The 26520-nt window shown below is 42.5% G+C and overlaps 1 protein-coding gene across 5 annotated transcripts in view; it reads left to right on the top strand.

The window, feature by feature from the left end:
• The window catches only part of ZRANB3 (zinc finger RANBP2-type containing 3), a 41628-nt gene that overhangs the window by 13998 nt on the left and 1110 nt on the right, over positions 1 to 26520 (top strand). For all 5 annotated transcript variants that reach the window (XM_083488778.1, XM_083488779.1, XM_083488775.1 and 2 more), the window contains exons 4-19: positions 2621 to 2799; positions 3585 to 3816; positions 4747 to 4832; positions 6820 to 6991; positions 8493 to 8621; positions 10349 to 10468; positions 10666 to 10785; positions 12290 to 12469; positions 15468 to 15620; positions 16585 to 17035; positions 18317 to 18532; positions 19446 to 19537; positions 20596 to 20697; positions 21590 to 21735; positions 22183 to 22329; positions 24592 to 24991. In XM_083488778.1, coding sequence (XP_083344904.1) covers positions 2621 to 2799; positions 3585 to 3816; positions 4747 to 4832; positions 6820 to 6991; positions 8493 to 8621; positions 10349 to 10468; positions 10666 to 10785; positions 12290 to 12469; positions 15468 to 15620; positions 16585 to 17035; positions 18317 to 18532; positions 19446 to 19537; positions 20596 to 20697; positions 21590 to 21735; positions 22183 to 22329; positions 24592 to 24991 — 2925 coding nt within the window. The remainder of the gene's footprint in view (positions 1 to 2620; positions 2800 to 3584; positions 3817 to 4746; positions 4833 to 6819; positions 6992 to 8492; positions 8622 to 10348; positions 10469 to 10665; positions 10786 to 12289; positions 12470 to 15467; positions 15621 to 16584; positions 17036 to 18316; positions 18533 to 19445; positions 19538 to 20595; positions 20698 to 21589; positions 21736 to 22182; positions 22330 to 24591; positions 24992 to 26520) is intronic.

The raw sequence follows: 26520 nt of genomic DNA, 5'->3' as shown, positions 1-26520 counted from the left end.
CATAACAAAGGGTAGCTATTTAAGACTACAGTCATAAGCACATTTCAGGAAAGTAAGTTTCCTTAAAGTCAGTGGGTTATATTTGTAAGGCAGGCTGCAAGCTTCTGCATACTTACCTGGACACAATGGAAATAGACATAGAATTGGGCTATCTTCAGTATATTAATACTCAAAACGTACAAGTTTATTCTTGTATGTGTTATGTAGAAACGATGATAAATTCACATAAACAAGTGTTGAGTGGAACCCGAAGGTAATGTGCTGGTTGCTGCTGAAACACTATCTGTATACGAGTATAATTCAATTTACTATTTGGTGGAATGAATTCCAGAACTGCAAATCTTTACTCAAATTGTCCTTTGGATTTCAAAGACATAATTTTTAATGATGGAATTTATAAGATGAAGATGAAGTCAGATTAACTTTAAACTAGCTTGTACACAAGATTTCCCTAGATGGTGAGGGTAGACAGCCCACAGAATCAGGATGATTTCAGAGGAAAAAACTACCTTTGCACAACTATTCTGGAATTTTCTATATACTTCAGTGTGTTATAGGGAGATTTATTTATTTAAAGTACTTCTTAACTGCCCTTCATCGTACAAATGTGAATAAAAACTAGTTCATATGTGTCAGGGGTTCAGGAGCAGAGACGCAGAGAAGGGAGGAGACAGAGAGCGAGGGGGAGGAATACGAAGGAAGGATGAGTGGGGATGACGACCCGAGATCACCGAGCCTGTCTAGCGAGTCCGAGGATTCCCAGAAGGGAGCGCCAGCAGCCAGAGCAAGGGGGGAGAGCAGGGGGACACCCCAGGAAGAAGGGTCCAGAGAGGGATCAGAAAGCAGCAGTTGGAGATCGGGACCCACGTTCCCAGCCGGGAGCAGCGGGGAGAAAGGGGACCAGATATCGGGCTCCGGAGACTTTCAGAAGGAGGGAGGGCATGAGTCAGGAGTAGTCACGCCCACCTCGGGGAGCGAGGAAACGATCAAGAGGAAAGTGGAGAGTTGGGCGCGCGCGCCAAGTTCAAATGTAACGGAAGCTGGCGCAGTCAGCAGCCCAGAGAGTGAACCGGGTCCCAAAGCCCGCCGCAAGGAGGCGGAAGGGTCAGGGGGGTCCGCGTCAGAAGAGAGTAGGAAGGGAGAGACCCAGGGGGGCAGGAGGACCCAGAGACGGAAGGAAAGGCGCAGGAGGTGGAGCAAGGCTAGGGTATTAAGCTGGTGCGCTAGAGGCGGAGACTCAGACGGGTCTTCGTCGTTCTGACCTAGAAGAAGTAGGGCTGCACGTTGCAGTTTGGAAATGGAACCTGTAATCCAATAAAGACTCTTTGAAACTGAACGCTGGCTGACTTGGTCCTATGTGAGCTGGGACTGGGCGGCAGCCCTGACAATATGCAACAAATATAGATACAGTTGTACCTTGGCTCCCGAATGAACAAAAACCGGAAGTGAGTGTTCCAGTTTTTGAACATTTTTCAGAATCCAAATGTCTGATGGGGCTTCCATAGCTTCCAAAAGGCTACAGGAGCTTCCTGAAACCAATCAAAAGCCATGCTTTGGAAGTCAAACATTTCGGAATTTGAACGTTTTGGAAGTCAAACAGACTTCCGGAACAGATTCTGTTCGACTTCCAAGGTATGACTGTACAGTTTTAAAACAACAAAGTTTTTTTTAAAAAAAAGACAAGCTAATGCTGCAAAATCTAAAAAGCAGAGTAGGGCAAACGAAATCATCTGTGATCTAAAATACCTGGGCAATCTGGAAAGTCGCAACCTGACAGGAAAGCTTGTGTTGGCCTCACCTGGTGTGTTTCCTCAGGAACGTAGCATGAGAAACTGCCTTATACCAAGTCAGACCATTGGTCCATTTAGTTCAGTATTGTCTATATACTAACTGATAGCTGCTCTCCAGGGTTTCTGGCATGGGACATCCCAGTCCTAACTGAAGATGCCAGGGATTGAAACTGCAACCATCTGAATGCAAAGCAGATGCTCTCCCGCTGTGCCATGGCCCTTTCGCTTGGCATGCTAAAGGCAGGGTGCCACCACAGAAAAGGCCCGCTCCTTTGTGGAAACATGTTTTCCTTTCCTAAAGAGTGTGTCTGAAGGTCTTAGGGCAGAAGATCTTAAGACATAAACAAGCTGGTATGGGAATAAGAATTTTATTTCCACATCCAAGGGACCATGATTATTCTGTGGGATCAACGTAAAAAATCATGTGAATTCAAAATGATGTGTTTTAGTTCTTCCTGATCTAGCATCCTGATCCATGGAAAAATAAGTATATGAGTATTGGAGGGGGTGTTTCATGTGTGTTGCGAGGGAGAATGAGGTATATTTTGTAGGTTTGTATATCTGTGGATATGTGAGTATGGGGGCTTTATGTCTACCCTTCTCCTTCTAATGTCCTTAACTGAGCAGGTGTTGGAAGTGATTATCTTAGTCTCCTCAAAATGCACTTAAGTTGAGTAATACATTTTGGAGGTTCTAAGGTGGTTGCCATCTGCAAATGAAAAATGTAAACCGCTGATAGGACTTTCTCTAGGTAAACCACTGATAAGGGTGTTCCCTGCTTTCATACAATTAAGCTTTTCTTCTTTTTATTTCAATTTGTTGTGACTTAGATGGGCTTGGGGAAGACGATTCAAGCAATAGCTATAACTTACTACTACAAAAATGAATGGCCTCTGTTAATAGTGGTACCCTCCTCTCTGAGGTACCCTTGGGTTGATGAGATGGAGAAATGGATCCCAGAACTTTCTCCAGAGGATATCGTCATTATTCAGAATAAAACTGACACCTGGTAAGTGGCATGCTATCAGTCGCATTGCTTTGCCATCCAAACAGTAGCTCTGAAGCACTTAAGATGGTGGTTTTTTTGCCGTACTTACAAATCTACTTCCATTGTTAATAGCGTGCTGGTCTGGTTTGGACATCCCACTAAGCCATGATTTAGTCCAACATGCAGAAGCTGTAATGAACCTGAGCAAGCCCTCCTGCCCATTTCTGGCATGCTTGGAAGGAGAACTTTAGCAGCCTTTTGTTTTGCTTCCACTGAATCTTGGCTTGTTGCTCACACACCAGGCATCGTCGTTTAGTTTCAAAGCAAATCAACTTCAAACCATGCATTCTGAAGCTGCCTTGTTAAACTAGTCATTGTGTGATGTGTGAACACAATTTCTGTGTGTTTGAATATCCATAAGCACAGCTTTACTTCCTTTACTTGTGACAGCTATTGGTTCAGTATCTACTATTATCCTCTATATTATGAGTGAAGTACCTCAACTTTCTCTGATGTTTCTTTTTCTGAATTAATTAATATAAATAAAATACTTTCAAATGCTCAAACATTTTTGAAAGCAAAACACGCCGGGGTTAATTGAAGTACAAAACAAGAGCTGTTTTAAATTCTATTGCATATTTTGCGAGTCTTCTTTTGGCAACCTAAAACTTCTGTGCTGTATCCAGCAGAGTAAACACAAGCTAGATAAATATAAATTAACAGAATTGAGCTAGTTTGCCACTTACCTTTACAGCAATCCATTTATAACTTGATGAATGTATGTTTTGCTCTCTCCTTTTTCCTAGGAGAATACCTACGAGCAAAGTCACTGTTCTGGGTTATGGCTTGCTAACTTCAGATGCAAAGACTTTAACAGAAGCTCTGTACAAACAGAATTTCAAAGTGGTGGTAGTTGATGAATCACACTACATGAAATCCAGAAATGCATCTCGCAGCAACATTTTGCTACCTATTGTACAGAATGCCACTCGGGCCATTCTCCTCACTGGAACTCCTGCGTTGGGAAGACCTGAAGAGGTTCTGAATATCACTATGTGATGCCTGGTTCACATATCACAGCCAAGCCATGCTAGGCCACTGGGAATATACTTTGAGCGTGTGTCTCTTCCCCTCATACTGGGTTCCTTATCTCACTTTATGGTAACCCTAAGTTGCCATGGTGTCTGCTTTCCAATTATATGGTTTGCAGCATCCGTAGTTAGTCTGATTAGGATGACTCGGCAAACTGTAGGGGCCACAAACCAAACCAGGCAGAGGGGACAAGAAATTGGAAAAAAAGGAAGGGGAGGTAACACAGGCATCCAAAGCACATTCCTGACTTGCTATGACATCTGAACTGGGCATAAAAGTGAAATAATTTTATTTAACATTATATATCTAGAGAGAGAGCACTTAATCATCAAAACCTCTAAGCAGTTTACAAAATAATATAAAATATGCATTATAAATACAAATAAAATATACATAGTTTCTTCCTTTATATTGTACAGTGTAATTCAAATTATTCTATAGTTTAATACATTTTTTGTACTGCTTACCATAAGGATTATGCAGAGCACATTTTTGGATACACTTGGTAGGCAACACTTGGGCTGGAGTAGATGAGCATAATTCCCTCTCAGTAGAGAAATGGTGGAATATTGCTGTGGTAGGAAGCATTTAAGACTACATAAGCAGTAAGGTGATAAAACAAAGAAGCCATTTTATTGAATTTGAAAAAAAAACAACCATTTGGTATAAGCTGATAGACAATTCCTAGACTATGCAGCTGTAGCCAGGACAAGGCATCTAATTTTGTGCTGGTGATGTCAGAGGGGCTACTTGGAAGTTGCCCATGACTGTGATGCAATTTTCGGAATGGTTATGCACATAGAAGCAGAATGAGTGTTTTTCAGATTTTGAGGAAATGGTCATCTTAATAAAGTCCGCTTACGATGGTTTTTACAGCTTTTCATGCAACTTGAAGCGATTTGCCCACGAAAATTTGGCACATGGCCTGAATATGCAAAAAAGTATTGCGACGCACATTTCAGGTACTAGTATTTCAGCAACTTTTACTTCCCTATTGATGTTTGTTTTTCCCCTCTTGATCATTTTACTGATTTAATTGCTTGAGATTGTGATGGACAACCTTTTTCTGTAGAGGCTCTAAATCTTCAAGAAGTAAACTTTCAGGGACTATGTAACTTGGTTGATTGGGCAAACCGCTTTTCTCTCCTTCTGCCTCTCCCCCTTTCCTCGTCTTCTCCCCTTTCTAACTGCAAGAAATTGGGCTGAGCTGTGGTTTAAGATTTCATGTCTGTGTTCTATATTTATTCTTCATGGGCTGGATTCAACTAACCCATTGTGTGAGCAGAAGCCAGCGAAAGGACTCTCACTAGTGCATCAGTGTTCCCCACCACCACCACCACCACATGGCCCCTGAACTTCCCCCAAATCCATTCTGAAACCAGAACAGTAGGAGGGGAGGAGAAGGGAGATAGTTCCATCTGGCAAGCAAAAATCTTTGTGTCTCCTTAGCACTACTTTGAATACTATCCCAAGATTTTATTTATGAACTGTCCAGATGGCTTGTTGTTAATGGGTGGTGCAGTAATCTTACAAGTAAGGGGAATTATTATTATTATTATTATTATTATTATTCATTATTTGTACCCCACCCATCTGGCTGGGTCTCCCAGCCACTCTGGGCGGCTTCCACAGAAACCAAAAATACAGTAAAATCACACATTAAAAACTTCCCTGAACAGGGAAGTAATAGCTCACCATTTTCTGGGTTAGGATGCATTATAAGCTCAAGGTTTTTTTTGCATGCACACCAAATCTTTCCCCATGTTTCTTCATGCTGAGTCTCACATTGGGGGGGTCCCCTTGTGAGGCTGTTTAAGGTGCTGGTTTTGACCTTTAAAGCCCTATGCGACCTAGGACCCACATACCTACGGGACCACCTCTCCTGGTATGCCCCACAGAGGACCTTAAGGTCCACAAATGACAACACCTTGGAGGTCCCAAGTCGCAAGGTGGTTAGATTGGTCACCACTAGGGCCAGGGCCTTTTCAGTACTGGCCCCGACTTGGTGGAAAGCTCTGTCACAAGAGACTAGGGTGCTGCGGCCCTTGACATCTTTCTGCAGGGCCTGCAAGACAAAGCTGTTCCGCTTGGTCTTTGGTTTGGACTCAGTCTGACCCTTATGTCTTCCCTCCCCTTACGGTTTTGATCTATGGGCTACTTTTAAAATGAGATTGCATTTTAAGCTGTATTTTAAATTGCCCCCCCCCCAAATTATGTTTCTATTGCAATTTTACTGGTGTTAGCTGCCCTGAGCCCAGCTCTGGACGGGGAGGGCGGGGTATAAATATTATTATTATTATTATGAGGAATGTTTTGCTTATGACAGGACTGAGAAACTCCATGAGTGCATTTTGGCTTGCCACACAGAATGACTCCTCCCGCCCACCCAAACATGCTCTTCCAATCCTGTTAGGGCCAATTTGTTGGGGCGGGGTGGAGGGCAGGGAAGGCCCTGTTGCACAAGAGGAAGTTTTTGCTCAGGGCTTCCACTGACAGGACCAATTAGTTGAACCCTCTTTTCTTGAACCAGCTTTGGCTTTGCTACAAGAACTGAATCCACACACAAAAAGGAACACATAATTTGTTTCAAACGTCATACTATCATTTTGTTACCTAATTTATGAAGGAATTTGGTTCAGCATGTTTAGGGAAGTTTTTTTATGTTTTATCGTGTTTTTAATCTGTTGGGAGTCGCCCAGAGTGGCTGGGGTATAAATAATAAATAATTATTACTACTATATTTTGTGTTTCTGCAACTTGATTAAGAGATCAGCAACATTGTGGCTGCAACAGATCACCGAGATACCCCTTTATATGGTTTGCTCTTTTTGCAGAGGTGTGGAATGCTGATCAAATAGACTTGTGTGCTGCTTCTTTGTAAAATCAAATGCTAACTAATGTTGATTTAAATTAAGTGTCCTATTTTTCACTGCTCTTTAATTGCTCCAGATTCTTTGGTAAAAGACGACAGTGGGACTGCAGAGGAGCTTCAAATTTAGATCAACTGCACCATTTGCTAAGTGATATAATGATTAGGCGTCTGAAAAATGAAGTTTTAACTCAGTTGCCACCTAAAATCAGACAACGGATTTCTTTTGATCTTCCCCAAACTGCTTCTACGGTAAACCAGTGTACTATTAGCTGTGTGGTGGTGGTGATTCATTTTTATGGTTTTAAGTGTTGTGTGTAGTATACACACAGAATTACCTCCCTCTGAAAACTCTCGTCGTGTGACTTGACTACATTTTTTTAGCAGTTCTATTCAGTGCAACCCTATTCAAGAACCTCAGCCTGTGTGGTTAAAAAAATAGGTTCGCCCAAGTATATAACTCAATGATTTCAGTGTCTCCCTGACAACTTTAATAAAACTTAGTACAGCTGAACTCTTCAGGAACTTAACAGTACCTTTTAGAAGTAGCGTTTTAACCTCTCTTTCAGCGGTTACTGAAAGAAGCAGTAACCAATAACTCCTATGAAAACAGTATCACTTTTTGCTAGTGGTGATATTCAGTTATTTATTAAAAAAGGGTTTAGAAATCTTGTTTTGCATTTATTGCCATAATTCTAGGAGAACACTCTCTTCCTGCCTGGAACTTTTGTTTGAATACTTTAGCAAGTTGGAAAGCATACTTTTATACACAGTTAAGTCCCAGTATGAACTTTGTGTAAGATTTAGTAGTAATGGGCACTCTCCTGATAACCATGGGTAGCGTCCAGTGCAGGGCAAAGTGGGAAATGTACATGAGGACTGAGATCCACTTACATAATGGGAGTTCTCTCCATGCCCGCCTCCCCCCTCCCACTGCACCTGTTCTGGGGGTTCCTTCTACCCCACAGAGCAGATTTAGGTGCCTGTGGAGGAGGGAAGAGAGGGCGGGAAAGTCCTTCTGTGCAAGCAGACCTTGTTCCACACACAACAACAACAAAAACAACAACAACTTAGTTGAATACTGCCACAAGGACCTGATGCATGCTCAGTGCAGCTTTCAACACATTTTAAGAACCAAGAATGCCACTAGGTAATTTCAAAGGTACTTTGAGACACGGCAGAAGGAGAATTCATGGTCTTCTCACTTGGTGCCAACAACTACTAAAGTCAGAGTTTATTCATTTAAAATAGCATTATGAGTAATGGTCTGAAACAATGACAATTGCTATATCTTAAATAAGTAGCACAGTAAGTTGCACCGAATTAATAAGCACAACAGTGAAATGTTTCGTTATATTTGCAAAGGCATTAAAGCAAGGTGCTGTAAAAGTATAGCCCTGAGATCAATGTGCTTCACTGTTTTTGATTTCTTCACCAGCTTTCAGTTCTTTTTGAGCCTTGAAGAAGGGGTGTTTTTAGCCATTGATATATGACTGAAACAGAATGAGCTGTAAATTCTTTTTATTTTGATATTTTTGTCCCGAGCTTGTCTTAGGCTTCTATTCTTGGCAGCAACATGCGACTGACCTACCTCTGCACTAGCATTCCTCTGTGAAGAAGCTGGCATCTTTAGGGACTGTTGTTTTTCTCTTTTCTTCTCGGTAGCAAAAGTAGGGCATGATTCAGAGAAACAGTAATTGTTTTGCCCTTTCACATTTTTTGCCTCTAAATATTGCCATTCCCTCCTGTACAGGAATTAAATGCTAGCTTTGAAGAGTGGGAGAAATTAATGAGAGCTTCAAATTTAGATTCTGCGGAAAGTGACTTTTTCCAGGTGATGAGCCTAATTACAAGCATGTTCAAGCAGACTGCCATTGCCAAGGTAATCTTGACATGTCTTGCCATTTTAAACATTTCTTTAAAGAATTGTACTGCCTTTTCCTATATATACAAATTTGTCAGTCCGTTTGTTAAATTGTCTCTTCCTGTATGTTCCTGAAAATTATAGCAGCCCAGTATAAAGTTATTTTTCTGTCACTATATTTTGTCTTATATCAAACTATCATGGCAGGCATGGGGGGTGAACCTCAGGCCCAGGGCCCAAATTTGACCCTCCAGCCATCTCTGTCTGTCCCTCAGAGCTCTCTCTAGGCCCCACTCCTCACCAGCTGTGCTTTGCACCCTCCCTTTGTACTTTCGTTGTCTGGAATGTGTCCTGGAATGGTGAGAGAGCCTCTCACTTGCCTGTATAGAGAAGTCTGGCTTCTGTGAGGCTGCAGTGTAGCCCACTGTACAGCAGAAAGGTTTGCGTCCATTGCTCTGGCCAGCTTTTGCCTCTGGCCTTGCTTGCCACTGGCCCATGAGGGAATGAGTCCCTCAGAGTGAAAGAAGTATGGTTTTGAATAGTGTGCGGGATCCAAAGACACCCTTTGGTGAACAGAATCCCTTCCATTTTTGGAAGGGGCTCAGATGCATCATTCTTCTGCAAATGGAAGTGCAAGATCATTTTGCAGATTTTCCCTGCAGGCTGTGCACCACCTCCCACGCTGTTTCAGGGTTTCCCCCCAAATGAAGGGCTGCAGGAGCTATTAGCAAAAACAGTCAAACCCCTCTCTCCCACCTTTCCCCACTTCCATTCATGGAAGCCTACACTGGGTCACACACGCATCTGAGAACAGAAGGACTTTGGTTCCTACCTATTGCCGTAAAGTATCTCTGAATTAATGAGCAGTATCCAGTTACACTGAAGATAAACTCTTGTCTCTAATTTTAGAATACAGGTTCAGGCTTTAGATAAGACAAGGCCACACTTTTAACTTTGTCTTTCAACTTAGCAGATAGTGTTCATGTTTTAATTATCTCACTTGGCACTGTCTTTAGCTGCAAATTTATTTTCAGTGCCAAGTTGCGTTCCTGACTGCTGTTTAAGGGGCAGGCAGTAAGTAACACAGTGTACTTGTAGTAATAACACTTTGTGCTGATTCCAGAGAACTGTAGTAGTGGCTCACTTACAGTCCTCCTCTGTGCTTCAGCTCTCATTATCCCCAATAGAAACGCCGTCTTCTAAAAAAAAACATAGAGGGGACCCAACACAATGTCCTGATGTCACACACGCAACATTGCACGACGTCCTGATGTCGCTCTGCATTTGCTTTGAACAGTAGAGGGTCCTGGCCCGCTCAAAACATTGAGGGAGCCCATTGAGGGAGGCTTGGCCCCCAGGAGTTGGCGTGCATGATTCCCACAAAACCAATCCTGAAGGTCAGGCAGAAATAGTTATCCCCTTTGCACAAGCAGAAGTGTCTTTCCATTCTCACAGTCTGCCTTCAGATACAGCCCTTAGTGGATCTACACTAATGATGATGATGATGATGATGATGATGATGATGATGATGTGCCAGTAAGATATATCTGTAAGATAACATGGTGCATAGATTGGCTTTTTGTTTGCTTGGCACACTTCCGATAATGGATATTGTTCAAACCGAGAGAGGAAATTAACCATGTATGCTAATATAGTTTTCTCTTTTACATCAACACAAATTACTTTGTTTTATCCTTTTAACTGTTTTATTACAACAAAATTCCAAGGTTCTTTGTATGTTTTAGGCAGGAGCAGTACAGGATTACATCAAAATGCTGCTTCAGAATGACAAACTGAAGTTTCTAGTCTTTGCTCATCACTTAAGCATGCTTCAGGCATGTACAGAGGCAGTGATAGAAAGCAAGGTAAGCGTGGCTTATTTTCTTCCACTGCTTTTTAAGGATCTTACTATCAAGCTCTAAACCAGTATGCATTCTTTTTGGTGCTTGCTTTAAAAGAATGCTTGCTTTTTTAAAAGTCTTTGTCGTATATTGGTTGTTCATATGCAAAGAAAAGGGTTTCCTTTAACTTCGGGTAATGCTTTGGTTTTCTTACTTCACAGGCTCGATATATTCGAATAGATGGAAGCGTACCTTCAGCAGAAAGAATCAGCCTTGTCAATCAGTTTCAGAAGGACCCAGATACTAGGGTGGCCATTTTGAGCATTCTGGCTGCTGGCCAGGTAAGGACTAACAATATACAGGATACAACTTGTGAGTTACTGCTTATGGCATTTGAACTGTTAATCTGTATTGCCACTGACTTCTTTTTTAAAAACCGTATGGGGCACACTGTAAGGCAAAGAGCTTGGTCAGTGAATTGAAAGGTGTCACAGAGACCACTTTGTGTGTGAGAAATTCCAGATGAAACTGCTGAATTAAAGCACCATGTAGAGTTGTACAGTAATATCACCTCTGGCCATTATGCTGATGTTACGCAACAGTTGGGGGGGGGGTTGTGATCCTGCAGCAATTAATGTAGCAAATCGGTATAACTAAGGAAAAAGTTAACCAGTTTCTCCCATGGCCTAACCCTGAACAATAACCCATTCCTATGTTTTGTTATGGTGTCGTTTCTCACTCCATCAGCATAGGTCAAAGGAGTTCCTTAAATGTAGCATCTCATGACTTGCTCTTCAGTATATACCAATAGACATAAGAATTTTAAGATACGGTATGGGAAATACACGAACATTACTATTCTGTTCCCTCAAAAGTCAGTTTCAGCATTCAGGCCTATATTTAATGAAATGGTTATATAGTTCCCAACAGCTTGTTTGCTTTTCCCAGCTTGGTCTCTGCGGTGGACAGTAGTTTGCTGTAACATGGCTGCCACCACAATAAAAGTACAAATGCATTGTCCCCACACTTGTTTAGGACACATGTCTGCGAACTAATTTTCTGTGTTCAGGGAAATAAACCCTTATGGAACCCACATGACTGAGGGGAATTTAGCTCAAGCATAAGAGGGACTGTCCCTGCTGTGGCCCTGGCTCTCTTGTGCCAGCTGACAGGCCGCTGTGAGTCTGGCACAGCTGGCCCAGAAACGAGTGCATTTACAAAAAAAGATACATGCTTAACTTAAGGACGTCAGTCTAAGTAGCAGGGTGCCTGCATAAGGTACTCAGGATGGAGCAACCGAGATAAGAAGCCGGTTTTATTGATAAGGTAGAACAAAAGAAAAATCCATGATTACTACTGAAGGCTGTTAAGAGGAGAAGGAAGAAGTTCAGAGGAGGGATGAGAAGTGAGATGTCAGTGAGCCCAAACAGTGATGGTTTAGCATTTGCAGGGAAAGGGTGAGTCCGAAAGCGGTGGGAGATGGCAGGAGAGTAAGCAAGGGTGGGAGAAAGTTACGCCTTTCCTTCCATATGATCTGCCTGAAACTTAAAGAGACCTTAGTGTCAGGCTGTGGCAAGGTTTTCCTGGAAGGGAGGACTGCAAGGTGGGAGGTGGGCCCCAAGTTGGGAGTTCCTAAACCCAGGCAGGCAGTGGGCGCCAGCAGTAACTGGAAATGCAATTTGTCACAATTCCTTAAACCATGTTGGCTAACCATTTTCAGACTTAACTGAGCCTTCTGAGCCCAAGGCATTACGTGAGGACTCTCTGGCAAAAGCATTAAATGCCTTTCCCTTTAGTCGACTCTGCTTTCCAAGCTGGAGCCTTCATTTTTGTCTTTATTTGTAGGGATTAACCTTTACTGCTGCCACTCATGTGGTTTTTGCTGAACTATACTGGGACCCTGGACACATAAAGCAAGCCGAAGACAGGGCGCATCGGATTGGACAGTGCAGTTCTGTGAATATCCATTACCTTATCGCAAATGGGACGCTGGACCCTCTTATGTGGGGAATGTTGAATCGCAAGGTATGTTTTCGCACTTAAACATCGGCAGACCTCACTGTCCAAAGCACGGCTCTAAGATACCGACTATAGTACCTTCCTTACATTGTGAGTGCACTTACACCTAACAACCCTATTTTCTAGATTGTCCCCTACCCTAATTCCTCCTTCCCTAGTCACTTCATATGACTTTTGGTTCTTGGGAGGAGGCATGACTCTGTATCTGAAGAAAAGGTCAATAAACGATAGAATTTAATATTCCTTTGGGTACAGAATTAAACAGAGTTTGTGTGTATTTTTTAAGCAGGTTTTTAAAAAACAAACAAACAGGTAAGACAGTTGAAAATGTCCTGTTAATAAAGTTTGTGTGTTTATAAAGCATTAGTACCAAAGCTAAAACTTCCTCAAAACCATTTTAGGTCTAAATATATTGGGTAGCATGTGGAAAGTAAAGCCAAAAATCTAGCTTTGATGACTAAAAGGTGAATTTGAAAACAAGATGAACTGAACCATTAAGAAGAATATAAGACTGACAAGTAGTTTTGTATCCGTAAACCTGACTCAGCAGAGAAGGCAGAGAAGACACATGACACTTCTTAGAGGTACCAGTACACACAATAAGTTTAAATGAAATTTTGCTTCTCATTTTTTACCTATTTATACCTTGCTTCTATGCATATACTTCTGAAGTGGTTCAGTTTTAAAACCACCATATAAATATCACCACTAAAAGACATAGCCAGTGACGCTTTCTAAAATTCACTTTACAAAAGCCCGTTTCAACAAGTCAGCAACAGATATTATATATAGCCTGTGCTCCCCTTTGATCTGTTTATGGCTGACAGAAGGACTTCTAAAGCACAGTGTCTGGAAGCCTTCTAAAACCTGGAACGTGAGCTAGACCTGCTAGTCCTTCTTGTGTACAGAGTGCCATAAATACTGGGAAGGCTGTCAGCCTTGTAGCCATCTGCCCTGTACTTCAGATGGCAGAGAAATCCACAACAGGATTCCCTCAGGTAAACTTAAAGCAGGTGTGGGGAACCTTTGACCCTCCAGATGTTGCTCAACTACTTGGCCATGGGCAACGCCCGTCGCCCCCAAGCAAACATGGCCAATGGCAGTAAGATAGATAGTAGTAAATACCGTATTTTTCGCTCTATAACACGCAGATTTTTGCTCCTAAAAAGGAAGGGGAAATGTCTGTGCGTGTTATGGAGCGAATGTGTGGTCCCTGGAGCCGAAAAATGAGGCAAAAATCAAACCGCGCTTCAGGGAGAAGGGAGCTCCGTGAGAGAGAAAGCTGTTGCTTTCCTGCATTCTGCCTCAGGGTCTTACTGCCCACCCTGCTCTGTTTCGTTACTGTGTTTGCTCAAACGGAACAAAGAGCAGGGAAAGCCCCTCCCCTCCAGGCAAGTAGAGAGGAAAGCAGAGCGTCCGAACAAAGAGCAGGGAAAGCCCCTCCCCTCCAGGCAAGTAGAGAGGAAAGCAGAGCGTCCGAACAAAGAGCAGGGAAAGCCCCTCCCCTCCAGGCAAGTAGAGAGGAGAGCAGAGCGTCGCTCTATCCTGTCCCTGCTCCGGAGGGAACAATGTATGTGAAGGGAAGAGAGATTACAGGTTCGGCTTAAAATTCTGATTTGACTTCCTACTTTTTGTTTTTGGAGACACACAGCATTCAAATATGCTTTCTTCCATTTAAAAGGATGAAATCCTTAAACAGTGTTTTGCCTGTAAATTCATGCGATCTGGAAGATTACAGTGTCTGTACCTCTTAAGGGATGGCAAAGCTTAGGTTTCGCTGCTAAATAGTTCTTAATGCAGTTAAAATGCTTTCTTCTGTCATGCTGGTGGGAGGGAGAGAGAGAGAGAGAGAGAGCGCACGCTGGCTGGCTTGGGTGGGTGGGTGGGGGGAAACTTTTGCCTTCCTTTCCTCACGTTATAGCCCTCTCCTTCTGTGTTTTTCTTAGCCTTCTGTGTTTTTCCTTCCCTCCCCACTTAAAATGTGGTTACAAAGCATGGATCCACATGGATCCTCAGGATCTTTGCATTGGGTCACTCCAAATTCACCATCAGAGCACACAGCATGTCCATGGCTACAGCCTGCCCCCCCAAAATCACACACCCATTGTTGCCTGGGGCTGCAATGGTGCAAAAACGTGGTTACAAAGCATGGATCCACATGGATCCTCAGGATCTTTGCATTGGGTCAGCCAAAATTCACCATCAGAGCACATAGCATGTCCATGGCTACAGCCTGTCCCCCCCCCCAAAAAAAATCACGCACCCACTGTTGCCTGGGGCTGCAATGGTGCAAAAACGTGGTTACAAAGCATGGATCCACATGGATCCTCAGGATCTTTGCATTGGGTCACCTCAAATTCACCATCAGATCACATGTCTGTGGCCACAGCATGAAGCACAAAAATGATACGTCCACTGTTTCATTCAGAATATTTTTTCCCTTGTTTTCCTCCTCTAAAAACGATGTGCGTGTTATGGTCAGGTGCGTGTTATAGAGCGAAAAATACGGTAATAAAATACTATTTATTTTAAGACATGTTATAATTTATTTAGTTCACATAACCAGGGGGCATAGGGCATGCAGTCTGGTTGGAATCTTCACCTTTGGAAATGTAATTGCTTATTTTAGGCGGTTGATGATGAACCGAATGGGTTGGGTAGCAACCCTCGTCACGTGACAGAGGCAGGAGAGCAAAGGACTCTGGGAGGCAGGCTCAGTCCCCTCAGTTTTTTTCCTCTCCTGCCTGATGGAACAGATAGTTTCTCAATTGCTTTTTTCCATCCAGAAGTAGAATCGATTTTGCTTCTGAGACAAAGGGGGTGCCTACTGCTGCCCCTGCTCTGGCATTAGAAGAGGCTTAGCAAGTTCATTGGTTTGGTGTAGGAAAGAATAGCTTCTGGACCCCAAAACTACTATGCCCCAACCCTATGCACCACCCTAGACAAGCATGGGATGAAGTTATGTTGTCAAGTGTGAAACCGTTTTTAATCTTTCTGCCTGCAGGCCAATGTTACTGGGACTGCACTAAATGGCAAGAAAGAAAAACTGCAGGCACAAGAAGGTGACAAAGAGAAGTGGAATTTCTTGAATTTTGCTGAAGCATGGATCCCAAATGAAAATCTAAATGAGATAAAGAATGAAGTTTTATTCACTCACGTAAGTACAAAAAGATGCAGGTGGTGCTGTGGTCTAAACCACAGAGCCTAGGGCTTGCCGATCAGAAGGTCGGCGGTTCGAATCCCCGCAACAGGGTGAGCTCCCATTGCTCGGTCCTGCTCCTGCCAACCTAGCAGTTCAAAAGCATGTCAAAGTGCAAGTAGATAAATAGGTACCACTCTGGCGGGAAGGTAAACGGCGTTTCTGTGCGCTGCTCTGGTTCGCCAGAAGCGGCTTAGTCATGCTGGCCACATGACACGGAAGCTGTACACCAGCTCCCTTGGCGAGTAAACAAATTTGCTCCCATCTACCACTGGCATGGACCCCCAGCATAATGCTGTCGTTGGACTGAAAAAGCTTTTCTGCCTTTGCAATAAGTTTTACTCAGAGTAGACCCATTGACCTTAATGGGCCTAACTTATGTTTATTGATTTCTGCGTGGCTGCTATGAGTAAAATGTAGTTGAATACCACGCCAATCCCATGATTTTATCATGACACCAGGCTTCAACCATTGGCTTCACTGCAGCAGTTGAAACTGGTGTTGAACCTTGCTGATCTCCCATGTAGCATCCGACTTTCTCAGTAGAATGAATCAAATTAATAAAATTAAAATTCATAAACTAAATTAATTCATTTAACGCATACCTGATAATGTGTCTTTCATGGGAAGCCATATCTTAGCAAGACAGAACATAAACTTTTTTGAGTGTTGCACTGACAGCTTGCCAGAAATAATAAACACAACAATAGGTTAGGAACTAGTCTAGAATCCACCCGATTGGAATATTGGTCCTAATAATTTTCTTGATATGTCAAGTTTTTCCTCTTAAAATTTGCTGTATTAAAAGACCACCTGTTGGGGAAACGCTTCAGTTGGAAAGGTTAATAAATTAAGAAATGGAAGAATGAGACAATAGTTTGCAATGAAAGAGATGTAATGGCTGTTTTATCATCTGCCCTAGTTTGAAAAGGAAAAGCAGCATGATATTCGTGCCTTCCTTTCACCAAAACCAAATGCTGAAAAAAAGCGAAAAACTCCATCTTGCGATAAGGCTTCAGACTTCAGTCCAGCTTCTTCTCAAGCCTCCACTGAGAAGGACCAGGCAAATGGTGGTTCTTTGGACTCTGAGGAACTTGTTGAGAAGGAATTGCTTTGTAGAGAAGCAAAGAGACCAAGAGCTTTACCGCCATCGACTCCAAAGAGCTCTCCTGAGAAAAGAAGGAACTCTTCATTTGGAAAAACAAACCTTCCCGTTACAGAAGAAACCACACAAGAAGGTTTTGGCACACCGTTACCTAATTCAAGCAAAGGATGCCCTTCTGAGGCAACCTGGCGCTGCAGCCTCTGCACTTTCAGTAATAATTCACTGCTGCCTTATTGTGAAATGTGTGAATCTCCTCGGAGAAAGAACAGTAAGTAAGCCCCTGTGCTTCAATTAAGATCTCCTTTCTTTTTTTAAAAAAAGCCATTTTTAAAAATGGCACGAAAGGATGCTTAAAAATATGAAGTATTTGAGGGAAAACTTGTGACTATTTGTCTTAAAATTTTCAGAAAAAGCTTCCAAAATCTTCACTTTGCCTATAAATTATAACGTGCCATACATTCAGTGGCAATGGGTGCCTCTGATATTACCATGGTGTAAATGTAATGCTTTGTAGTAGAAATTCAATTTCCTTGGCACCTTACTTTTCCCAGCCCTCTTCAGGAAATAACACTTCTTTCCACAAGTCCATGAAACACGTGTATTTTATTACTATTCTTGGTCATACAATGCACTGTAGCTATCTCACTTAATTACCTTATTATAAGATGGGTCATTTTATTGGAAATCGACTTTGAAAGGATATATGTCATTTTATATTTATAAAGGATACCTAACATCCCTAAATCCAAAATTAAATTTATATAAGGTTTTGTTCATTTTTTTAAGTTTGGATTTTATCTGCATGTTGTTTGCCATATGTCCACCTTGTACACAGAGAAGCTCATTGCCTTCCTACCTCTACCTCTGTTTGAACCTCCCAAACAGGACTGTCAAATCTACCACACTTTACTGTTGCAGCTGCAGAATTCTCTGTCCCCCAGATTGAATGTGTTTTTCAGTATAAGGGCTTGGATCCAAAGCTCTCCCCTGCCTGCACAGGCAGAAAAGCATTTCAGCCTGTACAAGAAGACTTCATGGTGGCTCCCAGTCTCCCTCTTCCTGCTGCTGCCCTTATCCCATAGCATCTCCCATATCTAATTCTTCTCTTGAGGGCCTCAAATACACTGGAGCAGGTTTCTGATGGACTAACAGTGGGAAAGAGGGGAGAAGGTCTTCATTTCAGGAATGAAGCTTGTTTCGCACACATTAGGATCAAAGCCAAGGTTGCTGTTCATGAAGCCTATGCAGTGAGTTGCCAATCATGCAGCAGCAGCCAGACATAAAAGTTTTTTCTGCATTGGGTAGCTGTATAGCATCATCCTGTCTAATGCTACTCTGTACTAGGAGGTAAAGAGTCAGCAGGCACAAGCTATGGCCTTCTCTATGGAGAATTGTCTATATAATTGGTTGTGTTGGCAACTCTTCTTTTAAGAGCTAACTAGTGGACTTTGCTAGGAAAGTGCTGTAGGCTTTGCTGTTACCTGTCTACCTGTGTGTAAGGGAGGGTTGACTACTGTTTTTGTGGTGTTTGTTTTTTAAACATGTATAGGTATAAAGAACGAAAGCCAGATCAGCAATTCTGTTTCTCCGGGGACTGGGGAAGAAAGCGCAGCCCGAGAGATTATAAACCTTAATGATGCAGGAGGGACAGCCCATAAAAGTTGCCGGAGAAGTATCCTAGAGCAACCACTGACTGGGATGTCCAGTGGAACGAAGGAAGACATAAAGGAGCAATCTAACTGTTGTGAGCAAGAGCTCAGAGTGGGTAAGGAAAACTGATTTCCTTCTGGAGCATAGCTACCTTGTGGTGAGCATGTCATTCTGTGTATCAACTAACATTTTATTGTGTATTCCCACTCTCAGGGGGATCAGTACATGCAGAATATTTGCAGGAGCCCCAGAAGTGGTGATCAAAGGGGGGTATTCAACTAAGTTTTGTTCAGAGTAGACCCAGTGATATTGATAAAGATGACTAAGTTAAATCCATTAATTTCAGTATGTTGAATGCCACCCAGTGTGTGTGTGTGTGTGTGTGTGTGTGTGTGTGTGTGTGTGTGTGTGTAAAAAATATGTCTTATATATACATCTCTGAGATCACAAATAATTTTGCACATGAAAAAAGCCTTGTGAGAGTTCAGAGATGGTGAAGCAGTTGCTCCCAGTAGATTTGGGGGTTCTTTGCAGAAGTGTGGTTTGTGTTCTAGCAATTTGGGCATGTTATGAACAACGTTTTTAATATGTGCTTCTTTAAGGAAAATTTTTGTAAACAAGTAAAGCTTACTTACGTTTAGCAAAGTGAGACAAAGTTACAAAAATGTGCCATGAAACACTCTGCTGTTTAATATAGAAACCAATCAAGGGTCTGTTTGCCCACACCCTCACTCCCAAAGGCCACTGCTGAGACTTGGACCTGGCACAAGTTGCCTCGAGACTCTGCTATGCCAGTGTTTCATGTCACACTTCTGTTTGGCACAACTGTCTTACACAAAAGCGATTATGCCACGAGATTGCAATGCTGGTTCATAAAAACGTAAGCTTGACACAAACTGGTGGTGGTGGAGGAGTGAGAGCTTTCCTGCTCATTGGGTAGAGCATGCCTGTGCTATATTGTCTAATCTGCCCTAAGGAGAAGAAAGGGGAATGAGTTTTGATGAAAGTCATTTCACCTTTATTTATAGAGCATACAGAAGACTCGGAATCATTCCCAGCATATTCTGGCCTGAGGTTCTGTGCAAGTAGGAACACAGACAGAATTCACGTCTACACAGTGGTAGGGTGCTGCTGCTGTTGTTTGCTTCAATCCAACCTGGAAGATTATGCAATGGTTCCTGTCGTTTTCTCCCTTCTGTAGCCTGCTGTTCTCTCCCAAAAGACATTCCTAAGGACTGAAGGACCCTCTGAAAAGGGATGCAGCATGGGAAGTTGTGACAGGAAGGGGGATTGGCAGTATTTGCTATAAAACACAACTCAAAACTGCATTCAGAAGAACACGGTAAAGTCTTTGCTGGTTTGATGCCTTGTTTATTTGCAGGAGTGGGATGTGTTGCTTCACGGCTTCCCCTTGCTCCATGACAAGTTGTAAGCCTGGGGAATTTGTCATGAAGCAAGGGGAAGTCGTGAAGTAACACACCCCTCACCTGCAAATAATCAAGGCATCAAACCAGCAAAAACTTTACCATATTCTTTTGAATGCAGTTTTGAGTTGTGTTTTATAGGAAGAGGGATTTGGCAGAAATCAAAGGGGACACCATGAGAGGAGAGGATTGGCAGAAATTGGGGACATATCCCATGAAAGCAAAATTGCCTTTGCGGTCATGCTGGTCCCTGTTGGATCCAAGTCATTGCATTCACTGTTGTATAGGGAGCTTCTGCCCTAACAATGGGGAAAACACACTACAAATAACTTGTTTGTTCATGGCCTGTTGTTGGGTTCTTCTCTCTCAGTGTAATATATTTAATGTGGTTTAAAGTAGGCTTCTTTTCTGTAGAAATGAAAAATTATCAGTACATCCTAGAGTAGGTTAAAATAGTCTTATGCTGTAGGACCATCTGTCATTGTCTCATCATCTTTGATGTCATGGGATGGTTCATAAACATTTCTACTCCTCAGGGCTAAGGTATCAGCAAACTAGAATGTTGGCAGTGCAACTGCAGTGAGGCAAATGATAAGTCCATGAATTTTGTTGTTGGTTTATTGTAAGAAGCAGTTCTGATTAGTAACTGGAGATAAATTTATGGTAGGAAAATCACCAACTTCCTTGAAACCTTCAGATAACCAAATGCCTTCCTGATTTAAGAGACTTAAAAACATTTATTTGATCCATCTAGGATGGGGAGCCCCTGAATTGTAACTTCATTCCGCTGGATATAAAATTGGATAACTGGGAAGATTTACCAGCATGCTTTCAGCAAAAACAGAACCGTTCATTGGTAAGATCAATTGCTGCAGTTATAAATAATGCCCAGGGTGTATGCTTGCAGTTTTCCATTTAAGTAACAAAATGTTCTGCCTTGGTGTCAGGTTTTCAATTATTAGCTAGGCATATACAGATCTTAATTGCTTTTTTTAGTGGAATGTGTTTCTTGGGGGGGAGGAATATCACACTTCCCCTGTCTGTGCATATACTCAAGTGCATAATTAAATTGCCCATCTGCAGAATTAGGAACTCTATTCTGTTGTCAGTCATCAGTCATTTTTTTAGAAAAATAATACTTTAGCACTGCAATATAATGGGTAGAGAAAGGGTTTAAAAATAAAGCAGTAAGACTTCACAAGGTACATACAAATAACATTAAGAATTAACTTTTGTTCCTGTTCATTTTGGTTTTAAACAGTTAACACATTCCAGTCAGGAAAACGCATCAAGATGAGTACAAAACAGGGCCATGGTGGGGTGGGGTGGGGAGTCAGTGTTCTAAACTCCCACTGTTCTAGGCACATTCTGCACTTCCAGCTACTCAGAGACTGGAGAATAGACCCTCTTGAGAATATTAGGGAGGTGGGCAGGGGAAGGACTAGAGCAAGGGGAGGATTTGGCAAAACTTTGTTTCTGCTGCATGCCCTATACACTCCTAATTTAGAGAAGTTTGTAGATAACATTCAGTCTCAAGCATCACACTAGTATGGGTCTGTACTTTTGTGAGTTGTCTTGTATGCATTCTCTGTGTATTTTCTTATATTTATGCTCCATAAAGATACTTTTAAAACTATATTGCCAGCCAGCATTAAATATGTCTTCTGGAATACAGTGTGTGAAGAACTCTCAAAGAGCAAGAGCTTACAGGTATCAGACTTTATTATGTTTTGTATTTTCTCTTCCAGATACTGAGGTTTGTAAGAGAATGGAGTGGTCTAACAGCCATGAAGCAGAGAATTATCAGGAAAAGTGGCCAGCTATTTTCTAGCCCCATTCTTGCTGCTGAAGAGCTGTTGTCAAAACAACAAGCCAAGCTCAGCAGTACCAAACGGTGTGTGCTAACAGCCTCTTTTTCACTCCAGTAGAGGGATGGGAAATAAATCACCTTAATGATGCAAACATGATTTAAATTACAAGCTAGTTTTAACTGTGTTGGTTTGATATAGTAGGCTCTTCATGATTTTGCATGATAAAATGTGGGGAACAGTGAGAGAAATAGGTTTAGCAAAAACAGTGCCAAAGGATTCAGAACTCATGAATCCCTATGTTATTACAATAGAAAATTAAGCAATTCATCACCCTGACGATAGTTTTCATATCAATGTAATAATGGATCTTATTTTAAATAGAACAGAGAAAGCTGCTGGAAATGATAGTTTTCCAGATTGCATGTGGAAAACAGGGATTACCTTGAGGTGGACATTTCCTCAAGAATTCTGCATCTCAGTGTTTTGCATTGACCCACAGACTAAAAAAGAAATGTTTCCCATGTTTCTAGGTACATAACAAAAGAGGATGTAGCAAAAGCTTCACTAAAGAAGGCTGACAGTACTGGGGGCAGTGTTCGTATAGTTCCTAAAAAAACCCCAGTTGCCTTAAATGCCCACACTGCCTCTGCTGGGGAAAAGGACAGCAATTCTACAAAGTAAGTTTCAAGTATGCAAGGTAACACAGATTTCAGTAGGTTGCATCTGCTAATGCAGTGAGACTTCCTCCCCTATCCTTGATCTAGAGGCTCTCCATACAGCTTTTTTGGAGTGCATTGGGGGGGATGCAGGCTAGAGGACGTTCCTTTGCTCTGGTCGAATGTGCAAAAGAAATGGCAACATTGGAGAAAGCCCCATGTCCCTCATTTTCAAACTGTTAGTTCTTGACAGCTGGGCACCTTTGTTAATCAAAACTGATCTTTATCTAACATTAAAGTAGTTTCCCATTACAACTGCCATTAGCCCCAGTGAGCGTCACCAACGACCAGGGATGATGGTAGTTGTCTTTGCAAATGAAGCGGTGGAAAAGTTAAATGAGCCCTTTAGTGTAGGATGAGGACCAATAAATTGAAGCTGAATCCAAACAAAATGGAAGTACAGTGGTACCTCGGGTTACATATGCTTCAGGTTACAGACTCCACTAACCCAGAAATAGTACCTCGGGTTAAGAACTTTCCTTCAGGATGAGAACAGAAATCGCGCTACGGCGGCAGTGGGAGGCCCCATTAGCTAAAGTGGTGCTTCAGGTTAAGAACAGTTTCAGGTTAAGAACAGACCTCCGGAACAAATGAAGTACTTAACCCGAGGTACCACTGTACTTTTGGTGGGTGGTTCATCTGTTCAGGGTGGTGGTGTTCTGAATGGCACTGTGCTCCTCTTAAAATAGATGTCCGCAACATGAGGGTGCTTATAGACCTAGCTATTACTTGAAGTTCCAGTGGCATCTGTAACTTGAAGCATCTTTCTGCAGCTGAGTACAGTCACTGTGGCCCCTCCTAGACAGAGAGCTTTGTGATGGTTATCTATGCCCTGGTAACCTCCAGGCTAAATTACTGCAATGTGTTGTTAATGGAGCTGTCTTTGAAGACAGCCCAGCAATTGCAATTGGTAAGAAAGACAGCAGCAAAGTTAATAACTGGGATTGTTTGCCAGGAGCGTATCATGAAGGACATAGAAAACTGCTTATGCCGAGACAGGTAATTGGTCCTCTTGGCCAGTAATTTTGACATTGACTGGCAGCAGCTCTCTAGCACTTCGGATAGAGAAGTCTCCTCCAGCCCTACCTGAAGATGCCAGGGATTGAATCTGGGAGTTTGTGCATCCAAAGCAGACATCCTACTACAGAGTTGTTGGTGGTTTTAATTAGTATTTTGGTTAAAAGGAAAATACTTTAGTGGCATAATAAAAAGAGAATTCCTTGTGTGCCTATGATCCATGTTGGGGCTAGAACTCTTTAGTGATAGAGCCCCAGCAGGGATTTAAAATCACAAAACATGCAGCAAAGCATGGAAATACAAGCTATTAGAAGGGGATATTTTAAAGGTTCAAGTTCCTACTTCCCTTAGCTTAGAAAGAGACCACGTTTGGCAAGTTAAAAGATGGTTTACTTACAAACTTCTCGAAGGTTAGATTCATGTGCTCTTCCGTACAGCAGCAAGAAAAGATAGGCTAGGTTAGTTCCAAGGTGTAAATGTTTCTAAATTGTTTGTACAGAAACACAAAGCTGTCTTGCTAAAGCCACATGGTCTAGGCTTGGAGCAACCAGCCCAGACATCCTTACTGGTAGGGTTCACATGGTGTAAAGTGAGAGATCAGAGAGTTTGATAGCCCTTGCTCCCAAGGTGAGTGGGTGTGACCTAGCAGGACAGCTTACTCTATGGTCCTAACACTTTCATGCATTAATTGGAGTTACTATATGAGACTGGATACATCCCAGAGTTTTGACCCTTATGCTTGCTGGTGCTTAAAGAACTCTATTGATTCCTGGTCTGTTTCTGAAGTGCTGATGCTTACCTTCAAAGCATACACAATGTGGACCTGAAGGAATGCCTACACCTATATGTGCCTGTACATTTGTCACCTTCCAAGAGCCTCTGGTTAACTTCCCTATCTTAAGATGAAGCAGGTGGCAACTGAGAGAGCACATTCTTGCTTGTAATGCCTGAGCATTACCAGAGAGACTTACCTGGCAGCATTTTTTATGTCTTCAGTGCAAGGTGACCTTTTTATTTTCCCAGGCTTTTAACTCTGGTTATGTTAAGCTTCTTCGACTTCTTCCCCACCCCCTTATATTGTATAATTGAAGTTTAATTATGGAAGGTGCCCTGGAAACTTAATGGTGGGTTACAAATTCTTTAAAATAAATAAACAAAATGGGGAAATTGTTCTTCACCAAAATAACTGACCTGTTTTATCTTTAGGTTGGCTTCAGAAGATGGGAACTGCCCAGTCCTCATATCAGACTCTAGTCAGGCTGATTCTGTTGAGGAGCCCACCTTAGGCAAAGGCTACTTGCAAGCTGTAGATAATGAAGGAAATCCACTTTGTCTTAGCTGCCAAATGCCAGCAGTCCAGATTGACCAGAAGTCCACCTCAACTGCCTGTGACACACGGTTTTGTTCTCATAAGTGTCAAGATAACTTCTTATTTCGCACTAGCCATAGCTACTTGAGAACTAAAGTATTTGAGATAGAACATGGGGTTTGTCAGAAGTGTTGTCTGAATGCCCAGGAACTCTACCTTTGTGTCAGAGATGCCCCAAAGAATCACCGTAAAAATCTTCTGGAGAGCTCCTGGATGTCCAAGCTTCCTTTAGCTCAGGTAAAATGTGCTGTTGGATTTAGTCAGTTACCAATCAGGAATAGGGAACTGGATCCAGGCTACTTTGAACAGGTGGGTGGGATCACCCACCTTGTCAGTCAACTCAGATATAACATCAAGTGATTCAACTTCAAAGGAAGAATCTTAAGCCATAGCTGTAAAGATTCCTGCCAAAAGGGAGACTTGCATTCAGTGCTGAGCCTCACTTTCTGCAAGAAAAAGTTAAGTTTGTGAGCATGTTATGTTATAAAATCACCTCCTCCTTTAGAAGATGAAGGCTTATGGCTCTTGAAGCCTTTCAAAGCCAGTATTTGCATAGTCCAACTATCAGCACGCAAACCCAGCCTGTCACCTGTATTCTGCCAGCAAACTACACTGTGAAGACACAGTTTGTTGTTAGAATTGTTTAAACTGTGGTTTAACACTATTTCCAAGAACCTAAAAGGCTAAATTTCAAAAGGTGTTAAAGAGTATCACTTGATCTTAACACTTGCTTCATTATAACTTGTCAACTTCCTCTTCTCTTATCTAAGAACAACAGACCTGGTCCAATAGCCATCACATGTATATTTATTTACCTTTTGCTTTTTACATATGTATCTAAAACCATTAACATTTTGAACAACTTTGGTTAGATGAGACCCTATTTCATGTTCATAGAACCAAGAGTTGGGGTAGGATTCCCCCCCCCCCCCAATACATGTTGATAATCTGGTAGTGAGGAGATGTGTGTACTAGCTACATTTCGAAGTCCATGTTCAGATCTTCTGGAGGATTGTGAACAAGCTGTGTGTGTCTATGCGCCATCATTTTTCCTCATGGCTTTAGATTAACAGAACCACAGTTTGGCATTAGATCTGAACTAGCAAACTGTAGTTTTTGTGATTCCTTCAACTAGGATTGTAATTGTTGTTTGGATGTTATGGCAGATTGGTTTGACTAACCAGTAAGTGTTTGATTAAGCCAGGTGTCAGGGAACTGCCATCGGCTCAGGGGCGAGAGAGGAAAAGCCAGATGGATTACAGAGAACCCCCAAAGATCATGGGAAGCAGCACCTCCTCAGCGGAGGAGAGTAACCACGCCTCCAGTGGAGAGGAGCTTCAGGGCTCGGAGGAGGCGAGGTGGTGCCAGGACACCTTGCCTGGGCAAAGCGGGGAGGAGAGAGGTCCTCTGTTACCCATGCCCTCCCTGTGCAGTAGACTTCCGCACTGAGAGGGGAGGCGCAGATTGGGCGTCAAGAAACTACTCTGCTGGGGAAGGTTTAAGGACCGCCCACTCACAGATTCTGCCAGTGAATGAGCCAGCCACGGGAGAGTGGCGCTCTGCAGAGAAAGTTTATTTTGGCATCAAAAGCAAGGCTTCACAGCCGAGCAGGGAGGCATTTGCCTACTTGCTCTTGAGCAACCCCTTGGTACCTTAACACGAGGCATAGGCAAACTCGGCCCTCCAGATGTTTTGGGACTACAACTCCCATCATCCCTAGCTAACAGGACCAGTGGTCAGGGATGATGGGAATTGTACTCGCAAAA

The sequence above is a fragment of the Podarcis liolepis genome (genome assembly GCF_965112155.1).
Source record: "Podarcis liolepis genome assembly, chromosome: 1".
Taxonomy (NCBI): Eukaryota; Metazoa; Chordata; class Lepidosauria; order Squamata; family Lacertidae; genus Podarcis; species Podarcis liolepis.
The sequence above is the reverse complement of the archived record's forward strand: the minus strand, read 5'-3'. Positions and strand labels throughout refer to the sequence as shown.